At 47.7% G+C, this 22,596-nt stretch overlaps 2 protein-coding genes across 2 annotated transcripts; one reads left to right on the top strand and one right to left on the bottom strand.

Annotated features, from left to right (window-relative positions):
- Positions 1–1,353: 1,353 nt before the first annotated feature.
- Positions 1,354–6,863, bottom strand: JCHAIN (joining chain of multimeric IgA and IgM). The gene is made up of 4 exons (XM_044428920.1): positions 6,642–6,863; positions 4,580–4,715; positions 3,244–3,324; positions 1,354–1,908 (listed from the first exon to the last, which is right to left on the bottom strand). Exons 1-4 carry the CDS (start codon positions 6,703–6,705, stop codon positions 1,701–1,703), a joined length of 489 nt encoding a protein of 162 aa, XP_044284855.1. The 5' UTR covers positions 6,706–6,863; the 3' UTR covers positions 1,354–1,700.
- Positions 6,864–18,382: 11,519 nt separating this feature from the next.
- On the top strand, positions 18,383–20,001 carry UTP3 (UTP3 small subunit processome component). The gene has a single exon (XM_044429628.1). It carries the CDS (start codon positions 18,473–18,475, stop codon positions 19,943–19,945), a length of 1,473 nt encoding a protein of 490 aa, XP_044285563.1. The 5' UTR covers positions 18,383–18,472; the 3' UTR covers positions 19,946–20,001.
- The last annotated feature ends 2,595 nt before the right edge of the window (positions 20,002–22,596 follow it).

Below are 22,596 nucleotides of genomic sequence, written 5' to 3'. Positions count from 1 at the left end.
TTGCCTCTCCTTATGACTAGAAAAACACATGAACTATTCAGAGAGAAACCAGTAAAGATGGCTGATGCTGCTACCAAACCGCACCAGCTCAACTGTCACAGCTTTGGAGTTTTACTTCTAGAACAGTTAGACTATCTGGCTGCTACTTGACATTTGGTAGCAATTCAGACTTGTTTAAGTTTAGGCCAAAACTGGGGAGCACGGAATAATTCTGCTGTTCTGCCACCTCTCTCCCCAGGTCAACTCAACAATTGGGTGGAAATGTTTTGGGAGAAATATTTTGGATTTTGAAGAGGCGAGTTGTGATGCAGCTAGCATTGCTTGCCACCTGCTGCATCTCCAAGACATCTGCACTTAGTCTGTACATTTCCAAATGAATGGACTCTTAGAAAGATGTAATGATCTACAGTTTGTTTTCCAGCAGAGGAAATTGACCAGACTGGCTGGCATTAAATTTCTATTGTTCTGGAAAGGGGAAGCACCACAAAGATCCTTCTGGCAGGAGGGCAGTGATTGGCAGGATGTAGCAACCGCTTCTCCTCCTTTGGGGAGGCTAAAACCCTAGAAAGAGGTTGGCCAAAAAGCTTAGATTAGATCAGGATTGTTGGATCAAGGATACTTCCACTCTAAGCCCTTTTGCAATTCAATTCTTTACATCTCTGCTCAAAAGGAAACCTCCTTGACTGAAGCCTTGATGTGGAATCAGAAAGGTTTGTTCACTTTTTACGGGACATCAACAGGTTGTCTTCATTGCATCATCACCCTCTGGTTCTGGGGTCTTTTCTCAGACTACTCCCCTACCCCCCACCCCCACGCTGCACCAAAAAAATCCAACTTTTGGAGAAGGAGCAGCAGCACAGTGCTATCTTTGCATGTATAAATAAACTTGATTCAGCACCTCTACCTTTCCCAAATGTAGTTTGATGTCTGCACCGAAGTATCATGAAGAAGGGGGGACTGTTTTATCATCTTTTTCATTGTATATTTAAGCCATCTTCCAATTAGTACAACACCTTTTCATATACAGATAAGGGTACACGCACGTATATAAGAAATGCACAGATGCAAAGCATATGTGTGTGGAAATGAAAATTAGTGGAGTGCTGATTTAGAAAGATTTAAAAAGCCCACCTGCGGTCTGTCTGATTGCTACCAATTTAGCAATACAGTAACCCTCCCTTTGTTTCTGCCAGAAGTACTTTGCCAAATAATTTAAGGATATTTTAAGTTCTTCAGATTGTTGCTCCTGAGTAATTAAATAACAAACGCACTTCGGCTCAAGTTCAATAGTTGAGCACAGTAGGAAAACCTGATACTTTGAGTTGCCCTATTTCCAATGAGGCGACTCTGGAGTTAATGAAGCATAATTTTTATTGCCCGGTTGTGCTAGGAAGAAGTGGTAGAGAATGGAGATGAGGAGAAAGGAACAGTTCAAAAAGTAAAAGAGACAATAGAACAGCATTCTGCTGATGCAGATAGAGAATATTTTTTACTTTAAGCATAGAGGAGAATATGGATATGACGATTCCACTGATTTAAAATTGCCCGTGTGATTGGCAGTTATTTGAGGGTTGCTTAGGAGAATGAGTTCTCAGCCCCCTCACCAGATCACAGTTCTCAGAATCATGGGGCTTAGCCGATCTAAAGTTGTAAGGAGCTGATCTGCCCCACGAGGCCCTACAACACGGCTTCCGTCCCTTCTAATCGTCATAGCATGATTCAGGAGTCAAGGCGGTCATAATGGACTCCACTTTTCCACCGCTGGAGAAGAGGCATGACGCGGTGTAGCATTTATTCCTGTCGAAGGTGTAGCAAGGTGTATCTGGATCGTTGCACATAGTGCTCTCTCCCATTACGACTTTCTGTAGATTGTGCCCCTGGTTGAGGTCTGAGTCGCACCTATTACAGCTGAAGGAGAAGAGAACCAGAGGAGAGGTATTAGTCCATCTATCAGTCTTCCCCAACCTGCAGCTCCTCAGATGTGCTGACGTACAACACCCAGGATCCCCCACAGTCAGCTTGAAGGATGCTGGGAGTTGTAGTTCAAAACTCTGTATGGCTTCAGCTGGAGTAGGCTGCAGGGAAGCTAGCCAAAGCAGCTCCCTGGCACGAACGAGGCTTCCACCCAGACAGAAGCATCCTAAATGTGGTCTTTCTTGTTTTTGCTACCTGCAAATGATTTCACAGAGTTCTGTTCCTTTGTCATCTGTTTCTGGATTTCCATGAAGCTTCCCCTCATTTTACAGCAGACCGTTTGGGACAATGTCACCATTTCAAAGTCCAGAGACTGAGCTAGACACCCAACCCACCGAAAATTGTTTCGGTTTAAATAAAAGCCGCAAGTCCCCCAGAGTTGTTCAAACTCCTAACTGGGGAAGGGAACGAGGGGGCCCAGCCCCCTGCCTGCCAAGTGGGGAAATGATGTGGGGGATCTGTTGTAAATTTTAAGGGGGGGTGACTGAACACATCCTACCCCATTGCTTGTGCCCCATATTGACACTGCCAAAAAAGCCATGAGGGTATTTTGCTCACACTTAGCAAGCAATTTTAACCTGAGTTTAGAAACATGGAAACAGTGAGTCAGAAGAGGTCTCCCGGGCCATCTAGTCTGGCCCCCGGCTCCAGCCGGCTCCGCTCACGACATGCCCACCATGTGCACGTCCATACTAGTACTAGTTCGATCTAGTATTCTCAAAATATTCCATTTGGGTCCTAATTGCCCGATGTACCTCTGCTGCAGGTGCTTTTGTAACAAGTTAGGAGTGTAGCATCAGGGTTATGAGGTGCCACGAGGATAATGTGGCACCAAGATTCTAGCTGGCTATCAGGGAACATTTCCTGATGGTTAGAGCAGTATGACAACGGGACCTTGACCTAGGGAGGTGGGGGGCTCTCTCACCCTGGCGGCATTCAAGATGCAACTGGACAGCCACGTGAGAGGGATGGATTGGCTCGGAATCCTGCCCTGAGTGGGGGGCTGGACTTGATGGTCTTCTGGCCCCTTCCAACTCGACCGTTCTATGATTCCATTACTGTTCCTGGAATGCGGCCAGGTATGAAGTGCTCTGAGTTGCAATTGCTAAGGCACCTAATGAGATGCACCAAATGCCAGTACAGACGCCCACACTATTTTCAGTATATGCCCAACTGCAACCACATTGCACAAATGCACCGTGGTTGTTCATTAAAGCTGGGACGTGAGTTGGACTTGGAGAGCACAGTACGATCAAAAGAAGCTCTTACAGCTTGGAGAAGTTATACACAAATCTGGTTCTCAAAGGCGAGGTCGGGTCAGTGATGTTCTCTCTGGCTTTAAGAGGGACGCTGGAGAAAAGGAAGAAGAAGACAAAGAAAAGGAAGACAAACCAGATCATTCATATCGAATGCACTAGAAACACACTAGTCATTGCTCTGGAATCACAGGTTCTTTCTTTTCCCGCTTCAGTTGCTGTTACAGCAATAAAACATGTGCAACTAAAATAGACAAGAGGGAGCATAAAATACTAGCAAGGGCTGCTGCACTAGTAGGTGACATCTGTGAAAACTATGAGATGCCACGGAGAAGCGTGAAGCTGAGATGCGGGCAGCCATCACTGCATGTGGGCCCGCAATCTTCTCTGTAACGGGTTGTCCCTCAGAAGTTCCCCACCCTGCTGCAGAAGAGGGCACAGAAGCTGCTGGTCCAGTGGGAGGCCTCATGGGCCATTTGACCTGGCCTGAGGTCTTTCTTGTCCAGAAAACTCCGTTTTCTGGGACACAGGAAAACCCCCATCCTGTAGGAATGAGGAACTACCCCTAGGAGTGAGAGCGCTTATGCTCAAGGGCAGTCAGATCATCTGAAAAAGGGTGACTGAAAGGATCTTGCAGGGGCGAAGGTGACCAGAAGTGTCCTAGCATGTGGGCAGAATGGTTTTCTGAGTTGTTGGCCTTTTCCCTGGCAAGCTGGTGGATTTCTCATGTGATATTACAGTTTTCTCCTTGCAAATGTATCCTGCTTAACTGTCAGTAAAGTCGCTTATTTCCAGGGATGCTTCCAGATGGAGGACTTGTAGCATTACCCATCAGGAGGCATGGGAGAGCTATTTATTTATTTAAAGTTTTTGGATGCCATTTTTGTATGCCTCGGGACGGCTCACACCAATAAATAAATATCATACAAATACAAATTAAAACCCGGAAACACCCTGGCTGCACAATTAAAACCATAAATATTACACATTGTTAAAATATTGCTTGAATAAAAAGGTCTTAGCCTGGCGCCGAAAAACAAATAATGACGGCGCCAGGTGGACCTCTCTGGGGAGCACATTCCAGAGTTATCCCATCTTTTCCCCCAGAATGGACTTTCCAAGCTAAGGAAAAAGATGGGAGAAATGGTGGAAAAATTTGGGAAGGCTACGAGTGGAGGATGGTGTCATCTGACCCCCTGTAACATTGCATGAGCGCATCAGGGTGATGGCGAACTGACATTCTCATCTGGAAGCAGCCTGGCTCCCGTGAATTTATTTATCTACATAAAATTTGTCTTTAAAGTGCCATGAGAAAGTGGTGGTGTTCGCTCTGTTGAGGTACCACTTACAAGATACGAATGTTCCTTTCCAAAACTTCTTCTTCTGGATTGTCTTTTGAAGGGACAAATCTCGATGTCATCTTGACACATTGACACTTGTTGTCCACCAGAACTTTCTCTTCGGCTTCCTCAAGCCCATAGAAAGCTTAAACAAACATTTTAATTAAGGAACAATGAAGCCATTGTCAAGCGTTAAAAGCTAGCTTAAAAGCCGTAATCCAGGTCTGTGGCACATCCTATTTATTGCACTCCCTGTGTAACCATGACCAGATGATATGGACCTATTCATCGCGTTCTGTGCGTGTACCAGTAATATCGAGATCTGAGAGCAGAAGCTGCATTTGCTAGGAAGGAAGCGGAAACCCCAAGATCTTTGAGGTGGCATTTTCAGGTCCAGATATTTTCATACTGGTGACTAATCTTTGGGTTATGGAAACATACCCTGCGTATCGTAAGCAGTCACAGGACAAATCGGACCATTGACCTGTCTCACCCGATCCATCCGGAGCAGCAACCTGTGCTCTCCAGCGGGAACCTTCCCAGCCCTGCTCTGGGAGATGCTTTTGATTATTGTAGTTCTTACTTTAAATCCCATCTTTTCCCCTCTGGTAAGGAACCCAAGTTGGTTTACAAAGTTCTCCCCCTTGCTGTTGTAGCCTCACAATGACCCTGAGAGTTGCGGGCCCAAAGTCACTCAGTCTTCATGCCCGGCTTTCCCAAGTCTCTGTCCTACATTCTAGCCACGAAATCACACTGACTATCAAAGACTGAATCTGGGCTCTCAGCATACAAAAAAGTGCTCCATTTCTCTATCGTTCCTTAACAGATTCCCTGAGCTAGAGACAGAAGGTAAAGAAAAATTGGGGTTTCTTCTACTTGTCTTTCCCCCTACTGAAGCCTCATTTCATCCCGACCTGTCCAGACACCTGTACTTAACTGCTCCACTGAGTACTTGCCATTTTAGTCCTAAGTTCAAGTAGAGCCATTGAAATGTATGAGATTTCAGTCAGTCAGAACTTACATCCCATTCATTTCAATGGGTCTATTCTATCTAGGACTAACACTGAATACTGTTGTTTGTGTAGCTCAGTTCTAAAAGATGCAGGAATTCAACAGGTCTACCTTTTTTTTAAAGTGACAAACATAAGTAAAAATGTTTGAGATGTGATCATAAGGAAAGACTTACTGATTCAATTTTTGCCTATCAGCAGCTGTTAGAGACACAGGATCCCTGCCAGAAAATGTGACAACCATGTTCTGACTGCAAGGTTCTCCCACTGGAACCCTTTCCTACAGCAATGCATTTATCATGGCCATTCCCGGGCCCATGATGGGTACATTTATTCCTGATCCGAATCCTTTCCTATACCAAAGCTCCCCAATTCAGTTGCATTTTCTGATAAAGAACATAATACAATACCTTAAAACGTACCATCAGGCAGGAAGTATTATGACTCATAATCAAGTTAGAACAGAAGGTATGGAAGCAGTCACACTAGCAATCTTAGACATGTATTCAATTTCAGATACTAGCTAGGAATCTGCCACATAAATTCACATGCTTGGAAAGGAATCAGAATAGCTTGCTGGGGTGGGGATGCTCTTCCAGGTCACCCATAAACAGCAATCAATCAATCAATCCATCAATCAATCAATCAATGCTTCATTATTAGTGGACAGATTCTGAGGCTAATTTCAGAATGTAGTTCCCATAATGCACAAAATTTGTCATTTCCAAGCACCTCAGCAGAACAGAACAAGCACCTGCTCCTTGAAGCCACTGGATTTGAAGTAGATTTAGTCATCCCTAAAATAAGGGAACTAACTTTTGCATGTGTAGACAGGAGAAAGTCTGCTGGGAGCTTTTCTCCACCTAAACAGGCATAGGACTGCATTCTAAATTTTGCATCTGCATCCAAACCTTTTTTTAAAATCCAGTCTGGCCCTCCCAGGTAAGAACACATGCATCCATTAACACACCTGCAATTTGCTTCTGGAACAAAAGGATCTTTCTAGCTTATGCACTGGCTCTGAATGACTTTCTGCGTTTCAGGATTGAAGTATTGCATACCTGATCCAAGAATAGCTCCCCCAAAGAGTGCCAGAGCTCCACAAAGAATCCAAGAGGACTGCATCCTTAATCTTTTCCTCCAATTACTCTCAGGAGGGTGCCCCTCTGGCCAGAAGTTGTGCGTGCAGTATTCCTAAAGTACCGGTGGGGATTACAAGTGTCTGGTGTGTGCAGCTGTGCACAGTCAGGCCAGACACAATGAAACCACAAGCCAAAGCCGTTACTCATCAGAGAGCAAAACTCTGTTCTTCGAAAACTCTGCTGGTGGGTGGGACTGTAAGACCTTAACTTTAACTTTTATTGGAATGTATTTGGCAAATTACGAGGATGCTACAAAGGATTAACATGAAACGCACAAAGAATGCATGGAAAATAAATCAAGAGCATTTGGTTGCAAGAACATCTGAATGATTAAATAGGATGCTTAAGTCAGGCCTTAAAAATGAATTTTGACTGAGCTGATGTTCTCGAGATGTCATCAATGCTCATAGGAATGCAATATCACGTGGCATCAAATAAATCTGGCTTTGTGGGGCTCCTACCTAGCCTACGATGTTATATAACCCTCTCCAGTGTAAAGCAGCACCGTTGTTTGTTACACCCTGATGCCAAAAAAAATCCTTTCCCATTCAAAATGATGCATGGCACTCTCCATAAATGAAGCATCCACTTCTAGTGCAGGCATCTGGATTATTTCTTGGACAATACTCCTGTGTGTGAGCTGCTTCAAAAACATTAACCTTAAGCTAAGCAATAGATGGGTAATGACACAGGTGCTTCTTTTAAAAACAAACATATGTATCCCAGATTGCTTGATAACAGGTTGTAGAACTCCCAACAGCCAGCAAAAGCATTTTGTCATGCCAAGCAATTAAACTGTGTGATCTGTGGCAAAGTTACAAGTATATTGGTGTGTTCTTCTCTATTTAGTAAGTAGCTGAATTCACCCTCAAAAAATGGCTGCTGGGTTAATTTTAGTGCGAAAGAGCTGTGCCTGGTCTTTAATACTCCGTCTTCCAGATCAGTTTTAAAGATGCATGTACAACATATCAAAAATAGATTACCAAAGTCTTGTCATCAGGACTAACAGTGTGAAAGCACTCAACTGTGTTCCATAGAAAAGTGCTGGTTTTCTGACCTTTGATTCAGGAAAATATAGATACTTCAATATTCGTTTAATGTTTGGTAAAGGAAGAATGACAAGACAACACTGGAAAAACCAAAGAATCAACTAACACCATGACAGGTCTGTGGTTTGAATGCCCCACTGAAGATTATCTGAAACACTAACTCCAGAGTACTCTAACTTCTCTCTGCAATCCAGAGACGCTTTCCCATCAGGATGTCATACATTAGTCCCTTTTCTTCCGTCACCACATATTCTGACCTGCCAAATGCTGCAAGGATTAGAGTTTTAAAATTTTGCACAAATTAGCTGGGTGCTAAGGTGCATTTCCCCAGGCAGTTCAATAAGACAGGAGCCAGCCAGAAAAGGAAGGACAGACAGGTGAGCTCAAGGCGCTGTCTGGAGGCTGCAAGGCACTGCTCTGAGGGTGAAGGGGGTTATGGAACCGAGTGCTCTCAGCAGGAACCTCTCACACCACAATGTTTTGTCACTACTCCAATGTGGAAAGAACCAGGCAGCTCCTGTGCCAATCACCTTGGGAGCAAAACAGCACCAGTGAACCAGAGGGAAGATCCTGCATGCTCAGGGGAATCACAAGAAAGGCACTAGATACCTTTGAGACACAGACATGCACCGAAGGGGACAGCCTCCCACCCTGTAGCAATCTGGGGCTTGCTTGCCTGCTCTCATGTGGGGCAGGGAAGGAAGGGGCACCTGGCCCAGCAAGACAGTTAACCTGGGCCTCAAGCAGGGTGCCCTGCATGAGGGCGAATCCTGCCCACTTCAGCCTGGCTGGTGGGCAGATAAAGAGGAAGCTTGCCAGTTAGGTGAATGGGAAGGTACCCAAGATCAGAGGTGAGGAAGTGACTCTTTTGAGCTGGGATGATGTGAAGAAGATTTCTCCACTCTCCTCCTGGCCGAGTGGGGACCCATTCCTCCCTGGTAGGCAGTCCCTGATGCCTGGAGAGGTAGATTTCTCATACCCTGGGCAAGCTCAGGGGAGAGGTAGGGAAACCTCTTTCGCTGGCCCTTTGCTAAACCTTTGAGAGCCTGGCAAGGAGGGAACCGATCCGTTGCCTTCTGAGGATGCGCAGGGAGAACCCCCCTCGGGGGCTGCATCACACGGAACTCGTCATGGCAAAGCACCATTCAGCAGCCATGAGCCCCACAGACGATGGAGCTCCTCACAGTCGCTTTGGTTCCCTCCCTGCCGCCCTTCTCCTCGTGCTTCCTGGAAGCATCGCACGGGAAAAGGGAGGCTGCTCTCTTTGACACGCCGATTGTGGCTCACCGGGGAGTCCAAGGTTTCCCTGTGCAAAGAGGGCTCATGCCCTGGGGTGCAACAGGAAGGCTGGGCAGCTGCAGCAGGAAGGGGGTGTCTGATCCACGCTGCACCCCTGCCCCCCTCTTGGGGCAGCCTTGCGGAGTGGATCACCAGCTCCCAGCTCCTCCCTGTGAGGACTGCCCCACCCTCCCCGCTGCTGCCCGAATGGCTGGCTTTCAGGCACGAGCAGGGGGCAGTCAGCTGCACGGCACTGCCCTGTTTGGGGTACCAGCCCCAACCAATTGCCCCAAAGCCAGTGCCTGCCCAACTCGTGCCTGAGGGGCTTACTCTCGGGTAGCAGCGGGAGGGCATCAGTTCCTGCCCCAGAGAAGATCTCCCAGCCAGGAGGTGGGAGCAGCTGGAATGCCTCTGAAAGCCACACCAGTCTGGCTCGCCGCTGGGTTCAGACAACACAGCAAGTAACTGTGGCTTTCTATCATTCCTGGTCAGCCAGGGAGTTCTCCGGGGAACTGAATGAGGACTGGGAGGACCTGGAGGACCTGGCCTGGAGGCTGGACCAGCAGAAACTCAGTAGGAGAGGCTCTCGCCATGTGGTTGGCTTGAGCCCAAGCCAGCTAGGGATGGATGGATGGACGGATGGCTTTACAGGGCACCTGGTGGCCATGTCTGCCCCTGAACCTACTCAGGACCTGGTCTCACCACACACAGGGCCGCCTCTCTTCTTGTGTATAGCGGATGAAGCTGATGCCGGCTGGTGGGCACCACGGATGTTAGCGCAGGCCTATCACCGAGGAGGAGGGGGGCAGAAAGAGGGCTGTGGCTGGGGTGGAGCTCCTGATGGGGCAGTGGGTCCCTGCCTCATCCAGTCCCCTCTAGAAGGGTGAGTGGGGGCACCAGCGGTTCCTTCGAGGAGTGACTCTCCTGGATCCCTGCCTTGTGAGGGCTGCCACAAGAGCTTGGTTCTCTTGGAAGGGCTCTGAGCAGCTCCAGGATCCAAGCACTGCAGGATCCTGCCACAGAGTTGTGACTGCAATGACAGGGAACCTCCAGCGCTGCATGGCCGAGCCTTCGCTGACCAGGACTCTGCACAGGGTGGCTGGTGACACGTTGCACAAACAAGGAATTGCGTCACCAAAACAAAAAGGACAAAAGAAAACACCGATCTGGGTAAATTTTGCATATGTAAATGAATCTGTGCAGCTGCAGATTTATACCTGCAACTTAAATATTAAGATTTAGAAATTATAACTGCAACTTTAAACCTCATTTGCACTGGAAACCTCTTCAGATAGAAGACTGTCTCCTGCCAGGCCTCCAAAACAGAGGTCTGTTTTCTATAACGTAGGCCACCTGGCCACCCAGTGCCTGCAGCGGTGTTTGTGAAAGAAATGTGCACCTCACACTCAGACACACGCATGCACATCCTGTTGGTGATATTAATAGTCACATATTTTCCATTACATTTTTTTTTAAATTGCGATAGGCACAACAAAATCCTAAGCCAGAAAAGGCATGGGGCCAGCCATCACACTCACACCTGTGGCGCGTGTGGGTCAGGAATGAGATACATGCAGCCCATTAGAAACTTCACGTACATGGTATGCTCCTTCCATGAACCTGGTCCTAACTTCTGTTTGCTTCATCCAGGCCCCAGCAAACCAGCCCACTAGCTTGCTGAAGCTCTGGGCTGATGCGCTGGTTATGGTTAGAGCACTGTGCTGGGCCTCAGGAGACCCGGGTTCTAGTCCCCACCTGGCCACGGGTGGCTGGGCCAGTCAGGGAGCAGGTTCAGCCACCACAACGGCCCACTGTGGTAATGTTGGGTTGCCCTGAGGCGGCAAGAAGCCACGATGAGCCTGGCAAACGGTGGGACCCACTGTGGTTGCCCTCCTCTCTTGCCCCACCTCCTTCCCTCATTGCTCCAGGCGGTATCTCAGGAGACCCTGCCGGGAGGGAAGGGGCCCCCCACTGACAGCTGCGATGGCGTGTTGGCCACGTTTGATTGATTGATTGATTGATTGATTTATATCCTGCCTTTTTCCTACAAAGGGCTCAAGGCAGCTTACATCTCCCCCTCCATCTTATCCCCACAACAACAACCCGGTGAGGTAGGTTGGGCTGAGAGTCTGTGACTGGCCCAGAGTCACCCAGTTGGCTCCAGGGCTCAGCGGGGACTAAAACCCAGATCGTCTGAGTCCCAGTCCCATGCTCTTAACCACTACACCACACTGGCTCTCAGTGGTTTGGCCGCAAGCCGTCTCTGCCATACATCCAGGGCAGAGGAGTGGGGGAGCTGAGCACGTGCCCTTGCCTCCTGCTCCAGCTTGCCCGATCCAATCCCAGACAAGAGGGGGGTTGATCCGCCACTCTGGTCTGAAGGGCTTTCTCTTGAGCAGGACAAGGCTGGGCTATGAAGGACGCCCTCTTCTCAGCTTGCCCCTGCCTAGCCAGGCCCTGCTTCCCCACTTCTGCTGCAGAGAAAGCGGCTCAGGCTGGAGCAGGCAAGGGGACAGCTGGGCCGGGTGGACTTGCCAAGACAGCGCATCCCTACCTAGCCCAGGTTCTCCCTTCTCCATTCCTGCTTGAGCGTCTTTCTCCCTCTAGCTGGGGCGAGGAGGAGGAGGAGGAGAGGGCAGGCCCACCATCCTCTGGTCCCACTTGAAGGAAAGGCACTATGCTGGGGTGCGGGGGGGGGGGCAGGCTGGGGAGCTGAAATACCAGAACAGGTCTCAGAGGACACAACAGCAAAATGACAATTAAAAATACCAAACTGCATGCTTACCATGTCGTGCAAAGCCAGCCAATGGCTTGCAGCCTAACCCACCCCACAAAAATCGGGAGCAGCAGGATTCCCTTTATTTATATTGGTATCCTACCCTTTTCTGTTCAAGGAATTCAAGGTGGCTTAGATCATTCACAGTCGTCACAACAACCCTGCGAGGTAGGTTGGCCCGAGAGTCTGTGTGTGGACCATAGTCACCCAGGGAGTTCCATGCCTGAGTGGGGACCAGAACCCGAGTCTCTTGAGTCCCACAGTCTTAAGCAGAGCACCACGCTGGACTATGTAACCCACCCTGGGTTCCTTACATGAAAAATGGTGGGATATAAATACAATTTAATAAGAAAATAAACCAGACGCTCCCCGTGCATAGATGCCATGATGCTTTCTATGATCCAGCTGTAGGAGTTCTTATCTGCTTTCGGTCCTATGGTTAAATATACCCTCCTTGTGACCAAAACCACACTTTCCTTAAAAAAGAAAACAAAAAGGTTTCAGTTACTTTTTTCTGTCACAGAGTATACGAAAAAGCAAGTAGGGAAGAAATGTAACAGAAATACTGCTCAAAAATAGATGCATACTCAGGGCTTAATCTATTTTAGGGTTTAGCCCCCAAACTGCATTTTTGGGCCAGGTCTCACATGTACTAGATTATTAGCGTTATCCGAAATGTATTTATCCCAAAGAAGAATGTCTCTGAGCATGTGCAGAAGATCTTTGGCCGGCCACTGAGTAACCACATCTGGTTAGACACATCTTAGAGTAACATCTTCCTCCTCTGTTAGGGACAAACAAGATGTGATATACTTTTTCCACATAACCTTGGATTTGTGGGGAAATGGTCGATTTTGCTTTCAGCAAGTGTCATGGACAGCAGTGGGGAAGGCAGATGTCCTGAGCTTCTCCAACCACCGCCGCTGCTTAATAGCAATATAGGTGCAAGTCCTTGCATGCTTAGACATCAAAAAGCCAAAGCTGCCTGGCACAGGCTGGGAACTGTAGTCCTTTTTCTGACTAAAGGTGCATATGATTGCATCTTCAGCTAATTCGAGCCCTAATGTATGGGTCAGTAGGTAACACCAGCTATGAGATCATTTCTACTCAAAAAGGCAGTGCTTTTTTTTGTCATAGAACGCACTGGAACGGAGTTCCGGCACCTTTTTTCGATGGATTTTCCAAGATTTAAAAGCAACTTTTGAAAATTTGATGTTTGGTCCACGTGGATTCGAATCGCCCTGGCGAGAGTAGCAGGTCGGCGGCAAAATCATTAAAACGGTGCATGCGGGCTGCTTGTGTGTCCGTGCTGGTTGTGATGGCGCTGCTCGGCTTGTGATGCTGCTCGGCTTGTGCTTGGCTGTGTGGTCGTGCGCTGAGTGCTTACTGTGGGCGGCGACCGTGCTGTTTCGTTACACAACTGACATGTGTGGGTGTGTGTACAGTGACTGACTACATGTGAAATGTAAATAATTTCATGAGTCCCGGCACCCTTTTTCTTACAAAAAAAGCACTGCAAAAAGGTATAAAAGTATACATTTCGTGGAGGTGAGCAGAGTGCCAGACTGGAGACCTGGAAGATCTGGGTTCTAGCCCTGCAGTGCCAGAACAGTCGCACGGTGACTCGGAGCTGGTCACTCACTCTCAGACCAACATATCCTGGGCTGGTATTGTGAGGATCAGTAAATGCAGCTCCGTAAGGCACCTTGGGTTCCTCACGAGAGAGGATGTAATGTAATATAATAATTAACATTAATAGTACATGTGATAAATTACAATGGATTGTAATAATAAATCTCCTAGTCTCTTAGTGCGGGCAGACGGAAGGCAGCCTGATTTTGACGGCAATCACAGCATTAGGGGATGGAGGATTTAGGAGAGGAGTGATCCGCCTGCAGCCGGCAGAGGCCTTGGGTCTAGCTTGTGGCCAGCCTCTTTATCCCACACAGCAATTAGCCTTAGCTTAGAAGTACCATTGGCATGAATGGGGCAATTTTCTGGGCAAACTGGGAGGATTTGCCCTGTGGGTGTGTGGAGGGGCAGCAGCTGGAAGATTCTGGACAGTTGTTCTGTGAAAATTTCAGGTCTCCAGCAGAGAGTAAGTCTTCAGAAAAAGGCTTAATTGGTTGGACTGGCAAGGCGTATTATTGTGTTGAGATGGAGAGCAAGAAAGGGAGACAGAGAGCTGAGACACCGCAGGAAACAGGATGCAGTGGGGAGAAGGTATGGGAGGACCAAGAAGATGCAGGCAAGAAGAGCAGGCAAAGACAACGGGCTGGTTCACACAACAGTTGGCACATTGTGGCGCATGTCACACTAACCGCCACTGGGTTGATCCTGGGGTATCCCATGTGACCCCCCAACCCTCCTGTCCCAACTGTGGGTAATTTAAGGTTAAACACCCCTTGCTTTACTCTTGGTGCAGACTGTGGGTTAAGCAAAGGGTGCTCCTGCCTGGGGGGCTGTCACATCGCTGCCCCAACCTTGGCCACCTACTCTTTCCTTTCCTCATAGAAAATATATCTCAAATTTGATTAAAAATCTATTATCAAGGATGGCTTTCTCTCCTAAAAGTACACTGCAGCTTCCACCTGTTCAGGTGCGAGTTCTCACTCACAGGAAAAGTGCCCCACTTTATTCAGGATGCCCAAACGGCAACTTCCAAGAAGCACTACAATGGGATTAATTCACTGAATAAAATCCAGGGTAATGGATGATTTAAACATCTGTACCAGGTGAACCACCCAAATGGGTGCGCTTTCCTTCCAGTCTAATTCCAAATAAACCTTTACTCCGCCCTTCACAACGACAGGCGCTGCAGCTGCTCTGTGGCTTTCTTAAAAATAAACCCGCACCTGTGCTTCTTTTGCATAGAGCGGTTACTGGATTGGTATGCGTCAGCTATCAGTTCCATTCTTTCTTTCCACCACATTGACCAACCTTGAATAATTAGAATGCCTTCCTGCACTTGATGTACTGAAGGCTATACTAGAAGGGCAGGGGATTCCATACTGATAGAACCCAGTGATTGTGGTGGAGGAAAGGAGGGGAGCAGAACCCCTATAAATCAAGGTGAAGAGACTGCATGAACCAATTACCTGGGGAAGGGGTTGGCTCTCCCACACTAGAGGCATTCAAGATGTGACTGCACAGCCATCCGAGAGGGATGGTTTAATTTGGAGTCTCGTACTGAGCAGAAGGTTGGGCCCCTCCCTGGCCCCTTCCAACTCTACTCTCTAATTCATGCCTCCATACATCCATATCTCTGATTTGTATCTCAGTGTAAATTTCTTGTATTTTTGTATTTAGTGGTAATTTATTATGTTCTATTGTATTTCAATGTATTTTATTGTGTTGTAAGCCGCCCCGAGAATTCGGCAAGGGGCGGCATAGAAATGTTATAATAATAATAATAATAATAATAATAATAATAATAATAATTTGTCAATACTGCAGTAGTGATATCATCTGATCCAAGAAAACAGGAGAAAACTTCTGGAGATCAATCCTTTCACTTTAGCACCATGACCTTAGTCTTATGGACAAAACCTGAAGAACCCAGCTCTTCTTCTCCTTTTCAGCTCTATAACATCCAATAGCCAAAGCTCTCTGGAGATTCACAACAATTTGCAAAAATAAGTACAATAGTAAAAATAAAAATATAAACACAATAAAATACATAAAATGACACAATAAAACATTTTGAGAGCCGGGGTGGTGTAGCAGTTAAGATTGGTGGGTGGGAACTCAGGCACTCTGGGTTCGAGTCCCCACTCAGCCATGAAGGCTACTAGGCCAGTCACAGCCTCTCAGCCCAGCCTACCTCACAAGGCTGTTGTGAAGATAAGATTGAGAGGAGGAGGAGATTATGTAAGCTGCCCTGCAAGGAGAAAGGCAAAATAGAAATAAATTACAGCTTGAAATTCCAGTGTGTGGGATTTAAAACAATTTAAACTCAAACCATTTCAGGAGCAATTAAATCTGTTGAAACAAGCAACTTGCCCCACTGGAAGCCATTAGAGGCAATCTTAATTTGGTGCCGAATAGGTCACTTCAAAAGCACCAAGCAGGCCTCCATGGGGAGAGCACTGCAAATTATTAAAGGTTAAAGGTTTCCCCTTGACGTTAAGTCCAGTCTTGTGGGCTCTAGGGGGCGGTGCTCATCTCCGTTTCCTAGCCGAGGGAGCCAGCGTTTGTCCACAGACAGTCTCCGTGGTCATGCAGCAGGCATGACTGAACACCGAAGTGCACGGAACGCTGTTACCTGCCCACCGAAGTGGTACCTTTTTATCTACTTGCAATTGCATGCTTTTGAACTGCAAGGTTGGCAGGAGCTGGGACGGAGCAACGGGAACTCACCCCGCTGTGCAGATTCGAACTGGCGACCTTCCGATCAACCAGCCCAGCAGCAGCACAGCGGTTTAAACCACAGTAATGAAAGCTGCAAGCCCCAGGCCTGCAGCACCCCTGACCCCCAGAAATGACATGGATAAAATGAAATCAATCAAACAAGACAGACATCGGCCTGTTCACAATACAGGATAAACACAGGCCCCATCAATAACCACTGAGTATGGATCCATTATCCTTTTCACATTAAGGGGAAAACAGCAGGAAGAGCATGGAAAAAAATCCAGCAACAAAAATAAAATCGAGTATACATAATGGAAGTTTGCACTGTTTCTTTACATTAACTGTTAAGCTTCCTGCATATACTGAAAAGTTAACTTCTTAACCCAACAGTGAGTCCCTCTATATAAACAGTATGTACACAATACAGAGCACTGAGGCTGATATATGAGAGGAAACACAGGCCATTGTTGTGTTTTAGTATTATTTTTGTTAATAATGTTAACATTGTTTTAAAAGTCTCATTAGAGAGATGTGTTTTAATCCCCTTCCTGAATACAAGAGAACCTGAACCCTAAGCGTAGGAACCAGTTGCAATTCCGAAGGGGAGCGTTCCAGAGAAAGCCCTGCCCTGGGAGTCAGGCAAGAGCACCCCCTGAAAGGACAGGATCTTTCAGAGCACCTCTCTTGGTCACGTATTAACCAAGTAGGTCAATACCAACGGAGGCAGCCCTTACATAGCTGGCCCCTAAGGTGTTGAGAGTTTTAAAGGTGAACCGCGACCTCTTGAACTGAGCCTGGAACAGAACCGGCCACCCGCGCAAAGCTATTGGGCAGATGGCATCACAATCCAGGGTAGGAGTTAGAAGACGGGTTGCCAAATTGTGCAGCAGCTGAAGCTTCTAGATGCTCTTCAAGGGTAGCCTGACATATCCTACCGATGGATGACTGCTGCCAAAGGAGTCTGACCCAGGAATTGTGGATACTGGTGTACTACAAATAGCCGTATAAACATGCTCCTCACCATTACCATGCCTGAAAACCCAGGTGCAGCACAGAATCTTGAAGCACTGCCAAGTTCGAACCTGATTTTTCAGTAGAAGGGCAAGCCCATCCAGGCCGGGTTGAATCCTAATCCCTGACAAAGACTGCAGAGCACCCTAAATTAATCTCAACTTGTTCAGCCCCAGCCAGCCCATTAGCAAGTTTAGACAATGTGCAACGCCGTTAGTCAGGTGACAAAGCAGATTAGAGCTGGCATGTCGCTCCAAAGCTCTGGGTGAGCTTCCCCAGCCACCTCAGGCAGATGTTAAACATTACAGGGGACAGGACAGAAGACTGCTGATGAACAGCTGTGATGCATATCTGTATCTCAAAGCAAATTTTATCAGGACCCTAATTGGATCCTTCCTGGCAGAGTTTTAGATTACACTCCTACGCCCGTTGAGACAGGAAAAAAAAAAATCCTACAACTCCCAGAATGCCCCAAATACTCAGCCAGGGCATGCTGGGAGCTGTAGGATTTTTTTTCCTGTCCAAGCATGAACAGGATTGCATCCTCAGTGGGCCCTCACTGACCTCCGTGGATATGCTTGATGCAGCCTTCCCCAACCTGGTTCTCTCCAGATATGTAGGAGTATCGCTCCCATTATCTCTGACCACTGGCAGTGCTGGCTGGGCTGAGAGGACTTTCATCCTTGAGTGAACCTTGTCTCAACCGCTAAAAACCAACAAATCCCCCAGCGGCCGTCCCCATCTTGTGGCGAGGAAGAGAATTACATAGGCCGGGGGAAAGGGCTCGGGCTCGGGCTCGCTCAAGGCGAGCCGCCAGCCTGACCCACGGAAGCCGGCTCCCTTCCCCGCCTCTCACGTGCGGAGAACGCCCACGTCTCTCTATGGTATTTCCGGAGTCAGGGCGTCCGCAAACGGAAGTCGGACGTAGAATGCATGGCGCATAACTCTTTGACCGGAAGCGTGGAGAGACGCTCTATAATCGGCCGGAAGTGTATTGTTTCGGAAAGCAACAGTCAGGCGTGGAAACTAGCGGGGACGATGGGCTGAAAAGAGTAAGTTGTGAGGGGAAAGGAGACAGAGAAATACTTGTCTGGCCATATTTCGGAACCCCTGAAATCCGGCGCCTGATGGTGGCAAGGACTTACTCTCTTCGGAAACCGGAAGTAGGGTCAGAACTTACTCTCCATTGACCTTCCACCCGGAAGTTGTGTCATCCGTTGATGGCTGCGCTGTGGTAGAGCACGCTCCTTTGCCGCTCGTCCTTTGCTCGCGTGGCTGGCATCATGGGGAAGTCGCGGCGGAGAATCGCTCTGGGCCTGAGACCTTCCGCAGCACGCGAAGAAAAGATCGAGGAACCGGCGCCGGGAGCCCTGTGCGTCACGGAGGAGGCAGACGATTTCCACGAGCGGCGGCTTGAGGAGGCGGTGCTGGCGGCGCTGGGCAGCGACGAGGAGGAGGAAAGTGAGGAAGAGGAGGAGGTGCTGGGACTGGAACTCGCTGAAGAGGATGAGACAGATGAGGATGAGGAAGGAGAAAATGAGGAAGGGGGTGATGATGATAACGATGACGAACCCCCAGACATGGACAGTGACCTGGAAGAGAAGCGAGTTAGCAGTGGGGGCTCTGGCCTCCCCGATGAGCTTGCTTGGGGTCAACGGAAGCAACTCTATTACGGCACTGATTATGGCAAGGCTCCCACTCGATCCAAAGCTGGCAAGAAGAGCCGGGAGGAAACTGAAGCTGAAGAGCTGGAAGAAGAGGAGGAGGCCCAGGCCATTCAGAAACGGCTGGCACAAAACTTGGGTGAAGATGACTATGGCCTGGATCTGCTGCAGGGTTACACCAGGACAGCAGAACAGCCCAGCGAAAAAGATTCTGGAAAAAAAATTGCCAAAGACTTGCAGTCTCTTTCCAAAAAGGAGCAGCTGAAGTTGTTGAAAAAAGAATCTCCTGAGTTGCTGGAGCTGATTCAGGACTTTGAAGCCAAGGTGACTGAGCTCAGAGATGAGCTGGAGCCACTTATGCAGATGGTAAGAAAGGGGGTCATCCCACAAGGAAAAGGCAGCCAGTACTTGCAGACCAAGTACCATCTCTATTTGAACTATTGCTGTAATATCAGTTTTTATCTCGTGCTGAAAGCAAAACGGATTCCAGTTCATGGACACCCTGTCATTGAAAGACTTTTGACATACAGAAATTTAATCAATGACTTAGGAGTAGTCGACGAAAAATTGTCACCTGAGGTTCGTCTGCTCCTTAATGAATTTAATAGTAATGATAGCGATGGGATTGAAGGTAAAAAGAAGTCCAGAGTGTCTGTGAGAAATCTTGTTAATAAAAGAAAACCTAAAACAATTTATAAGATTCCAAATGGTGATGCTGATGAAGAACCCACAGATGATTCTGATTTAGACGAGGAGGCTGCTCTGAATTATTACAAGGAGATGGAAGAAAAGATAAAACTTGAGAAAAAGAAGAAACGAGAAAAAATGGAAGATGTGGAAACACTGATTCCAGAAGAGGAAATACCAGGTCAAAAGAGGGGTGCAACATATCAGATTGTCAAGAATAAAGGCCTCACACCCAAAAGGAAGAAGATTGATCGTAATCCAAGAGTCAAGCATCGTGAGAAGTTCAGACGAGCTAAGATACGTAGGAAGGGGCAAGTTCGTGAGGTCCGCACAGAAGAACAAAGATACGGAGGCGAACTGTCTGGCATTCGTGCTGGGGTTAAGAAAAGCATTAAACTTAAGTGATTCTTTGCATTTTTAAACAGGTTAATGTGATTTTAATAAATATCATTTTTAAAAAATGCAGCATATATTTATTTTAACATAGATAGTCCAAACTTATTTATATTTACTAAGGTTGTATCCAGTAGTGGCTTTGCTTTAGTGGAAAGCACTTCTACATTTACAAGTTGGGCCCCTTGGTTTTGCCCAATCCTTCCCAACTTCTTAAGGCCTCCTGAGGATGTGTGTGTGTGGGAGGGGGTTCCTTGGATAGAATGCAGTATGGCATGGTTGGCTGTAATTAATAGAGGGGATTGCTGAAAATTGGATGTCTTGTCTGAGTGGAAGTGCTTTGGATCCAATCCAGAGTCTTACAGTTCAGGGTAACTTCCTCACCTGTCACATCAGAACACCAATTTTCCATGACTCTTGTTTTTATTTTATGTACCATCTTACGGGTATTTATATACTTGTGTTCATACTCTGATTGAACTACATCGTTTTACTGATTGAACTACATTTAGGGTTAGAAAGCACATCATTTTCATGGAATCACATAATTTTAGAATTGGAAAGATCTTTTGATGTGAAGCTAGTCCAATTGTTTGCTCAATGTAAGATGCAATTACAGCATCCCTGATTTATAGTCATCAAGCTTTTGCCTTAAAAGACTCCATTATGTCCTGAGAGTGTTTTCACAATTCAACAGCTTGTTAGGACATTTCTCCTAATGTTTAGTAATACCTACTTATTTCCAGTTTCCATCCATTAGTGCTAGTTCCTGCAGGAATAAAGGAATTAAGAGTACAGAATTGGAAGGGGAGCGGATGCTCAACCCCAAGGAATAAGCCCTTCAGGTTCTTGGAGCATAGTCAATAAACATTTTAGACCATAGTGGGCCAACAGTATATTGGAAATGAATTACGATTTATTCATACCATGTTCCAAAATGGATTTAGGTTACTCAAGGCCGTGAGCTAAACTGTGTGGTATGGGGAAGGAAATTTTGTATATTACTTAATCTGATCACGGGATAAAGCTCTCAAAATTTGAGTTGCTCATACATGCATCTTTACCTCATAATGGAATAGTAATCCTATTCCCATAGTTTAGGTAAAGTTTAATTAAATGTACTTGCCAGTCACTTTTCTGAGAACACAGAAGTCTGCAATCCTCTGCTGTTCTACTATTCTTTGATCAGGTTTGTTGTGATTCTGTGCCAATTTATTTGGGATCTCGGTACACAGGACTGGTCTGGAAACTTTGTATATCTGGTTGTTAAAGGCTTGGGAGTGCTTAATTTGCATTAGGTCATCCTGCCTGAGAGTCTAGGCTGCTCCCATGCAAGAGATGTTCAATAGGGGCATATTAAAGGATTTTAGTAGATGAAGCTTAACAGGCAGGAATTACCTTTCAATTCATTTGACTATAAGAACAAATAATCTAGTTTATAGTTTTTAATTTGCAAGTGTGCTTTAAATTAATATACTTGAAATTGATACAAGATAGGGCATATTGGTAATAAGTGGCTGGATGGTGGTAGTGTTAGATGGGCCCACTGGAAATTGGACCTGGAAATTCTGTATGCGATGCGTGTACTATGCCGCTGAGCCATACACCTCAGCTTGAAGGCAATCCTGTTCAAGGCAGCATAATCCATTTTGGGGGGTAGCCATGTCACTCAACTGCAACAAAATATTAAAGACTGACATTTTTATGCTGACACACATTTCTGGTGTAAGCAAAACTTTATGCCAGAACAAATAATATATTTTTTTTTGGCACAAAGTGTTAAACCCTAAAAAGTGTAAACCCTAAACCCTTGTTGCTAGAAACCAAGCACCGTTCGTGGGTGGCCAGCCTTTAGCAGACAAAGATTTTATCCTTTAGCATCATAAGAGCTGGGAAGCGTTCTGCACATGTTCATGATACCTTGCTGGGCCGAATGGGGATGATTGCTCTTCCAACGGGGTACGAATAATGACTAAATGCCCTCGGGGGCCGGTCCCCCCCCCCCCAAGTAGGAAGCCGGCAAAAATTCAATCTCTTCGGGGCTGCCCAAACCCTCAGCAGGGAGGTGGCACGAATGAACCCCTCGGGGACCAGGCCTCCGTCGCCAGGGAAGGAGTACAGGTGCACCCCCGAGGAGCCAGCCCAGCTCCCCCAACCCAAGCAGGCAGGGGCGCAATTTAACCCTTCAAGGGTCGCCCCCCCCAGCGGGCGACGGGGCGCAAATTAACCCTTCAGGGGCCGGTCTCCGTTTAAGCGGGGGGGGGCGCGAACCAACCCCGCTGGGGTCGGTCTCCGCTTCCGCAGACAGGCAGCGGGAGGCTCTCCCGGCGCAGGTGCCGGAGGGGGCCCGGAGGCGCTCGCCGCTCGCCGCTCGGGGCGGCCGGCCGCCCGGCCACGTGAGGGGAAAGGGCCGGGGCGCGCCGCCTCCTCGGCCCGCCTGGGCCCACACGGGGCGGAGGCGCCGGGCCGGGGCTGGGGCGGAGGCGGGGCGGCGGCGCTAGTGCCGCCTCCCCCGCCCGGCCTGAGGAAAAGTTGCCCGTCGGCTCTCGCCGCGGCCGCCGTCCAGCGGCGGGCTGGAGAAGAGGCGGCAGCCGGGGGCGAGTGAGGACGCCGGGGGAGACGGAGCCGCCGCCGGTCCCCGGAGCATGGAGCGCGGCGGCGGC

This window comes from Varanus komodoensis, unplaced genomic scaffold (assembly GCF_004798865.1).
Source record: "Varanus komodoensis strain SLA01 unplaced genomic scaffold, ASM479886v1 scaffold2, whole genome shotgun sequence".
In the NCBI taxonomy this organism is placed as follows: domain Eukaryota; kingdom Metazoa; phylum Chordata; class Lepidosauria; order Squamata; family Varanidae; genus Varanus; species Varanus komodoensis.
The sequence above is the reverse complement of the archived record's forward strand: the minus strand, read 5'-3'. Positions and strand labels throughout refer to the sequence as shown.

Coding starts and splice junctions, on each gene's coding strand:
- JCHAIN (XM_044428920.1), bottom strand. CDS start 6,705: ATGCAGTCCTCTTGGATTCTTTGTGGAGCTCTGGCACTCTTTGGGGGA. Junction 4,716..6,641: donor GGGAGCTATTCTTGGATCAG/GTATGCAATACT, acceptor TGTTTGTTTAAG/CTTTCTATGGGCTTGAGGAA. Junction 3,325..4,579: donor GAAAGGAACATTCGTATCTT/GTAAGTGGTACC, acceptor CCTTTTCTCCAG/CGTCCCTCTTAAAGCCAGAG.
- UTP3 (XM_044429628.1), top strand. CDS start 18,473: ATGGGGAAGTCGCGGCGGAGAATCGCTCTGGGCCTGAGACCTTCCGCA.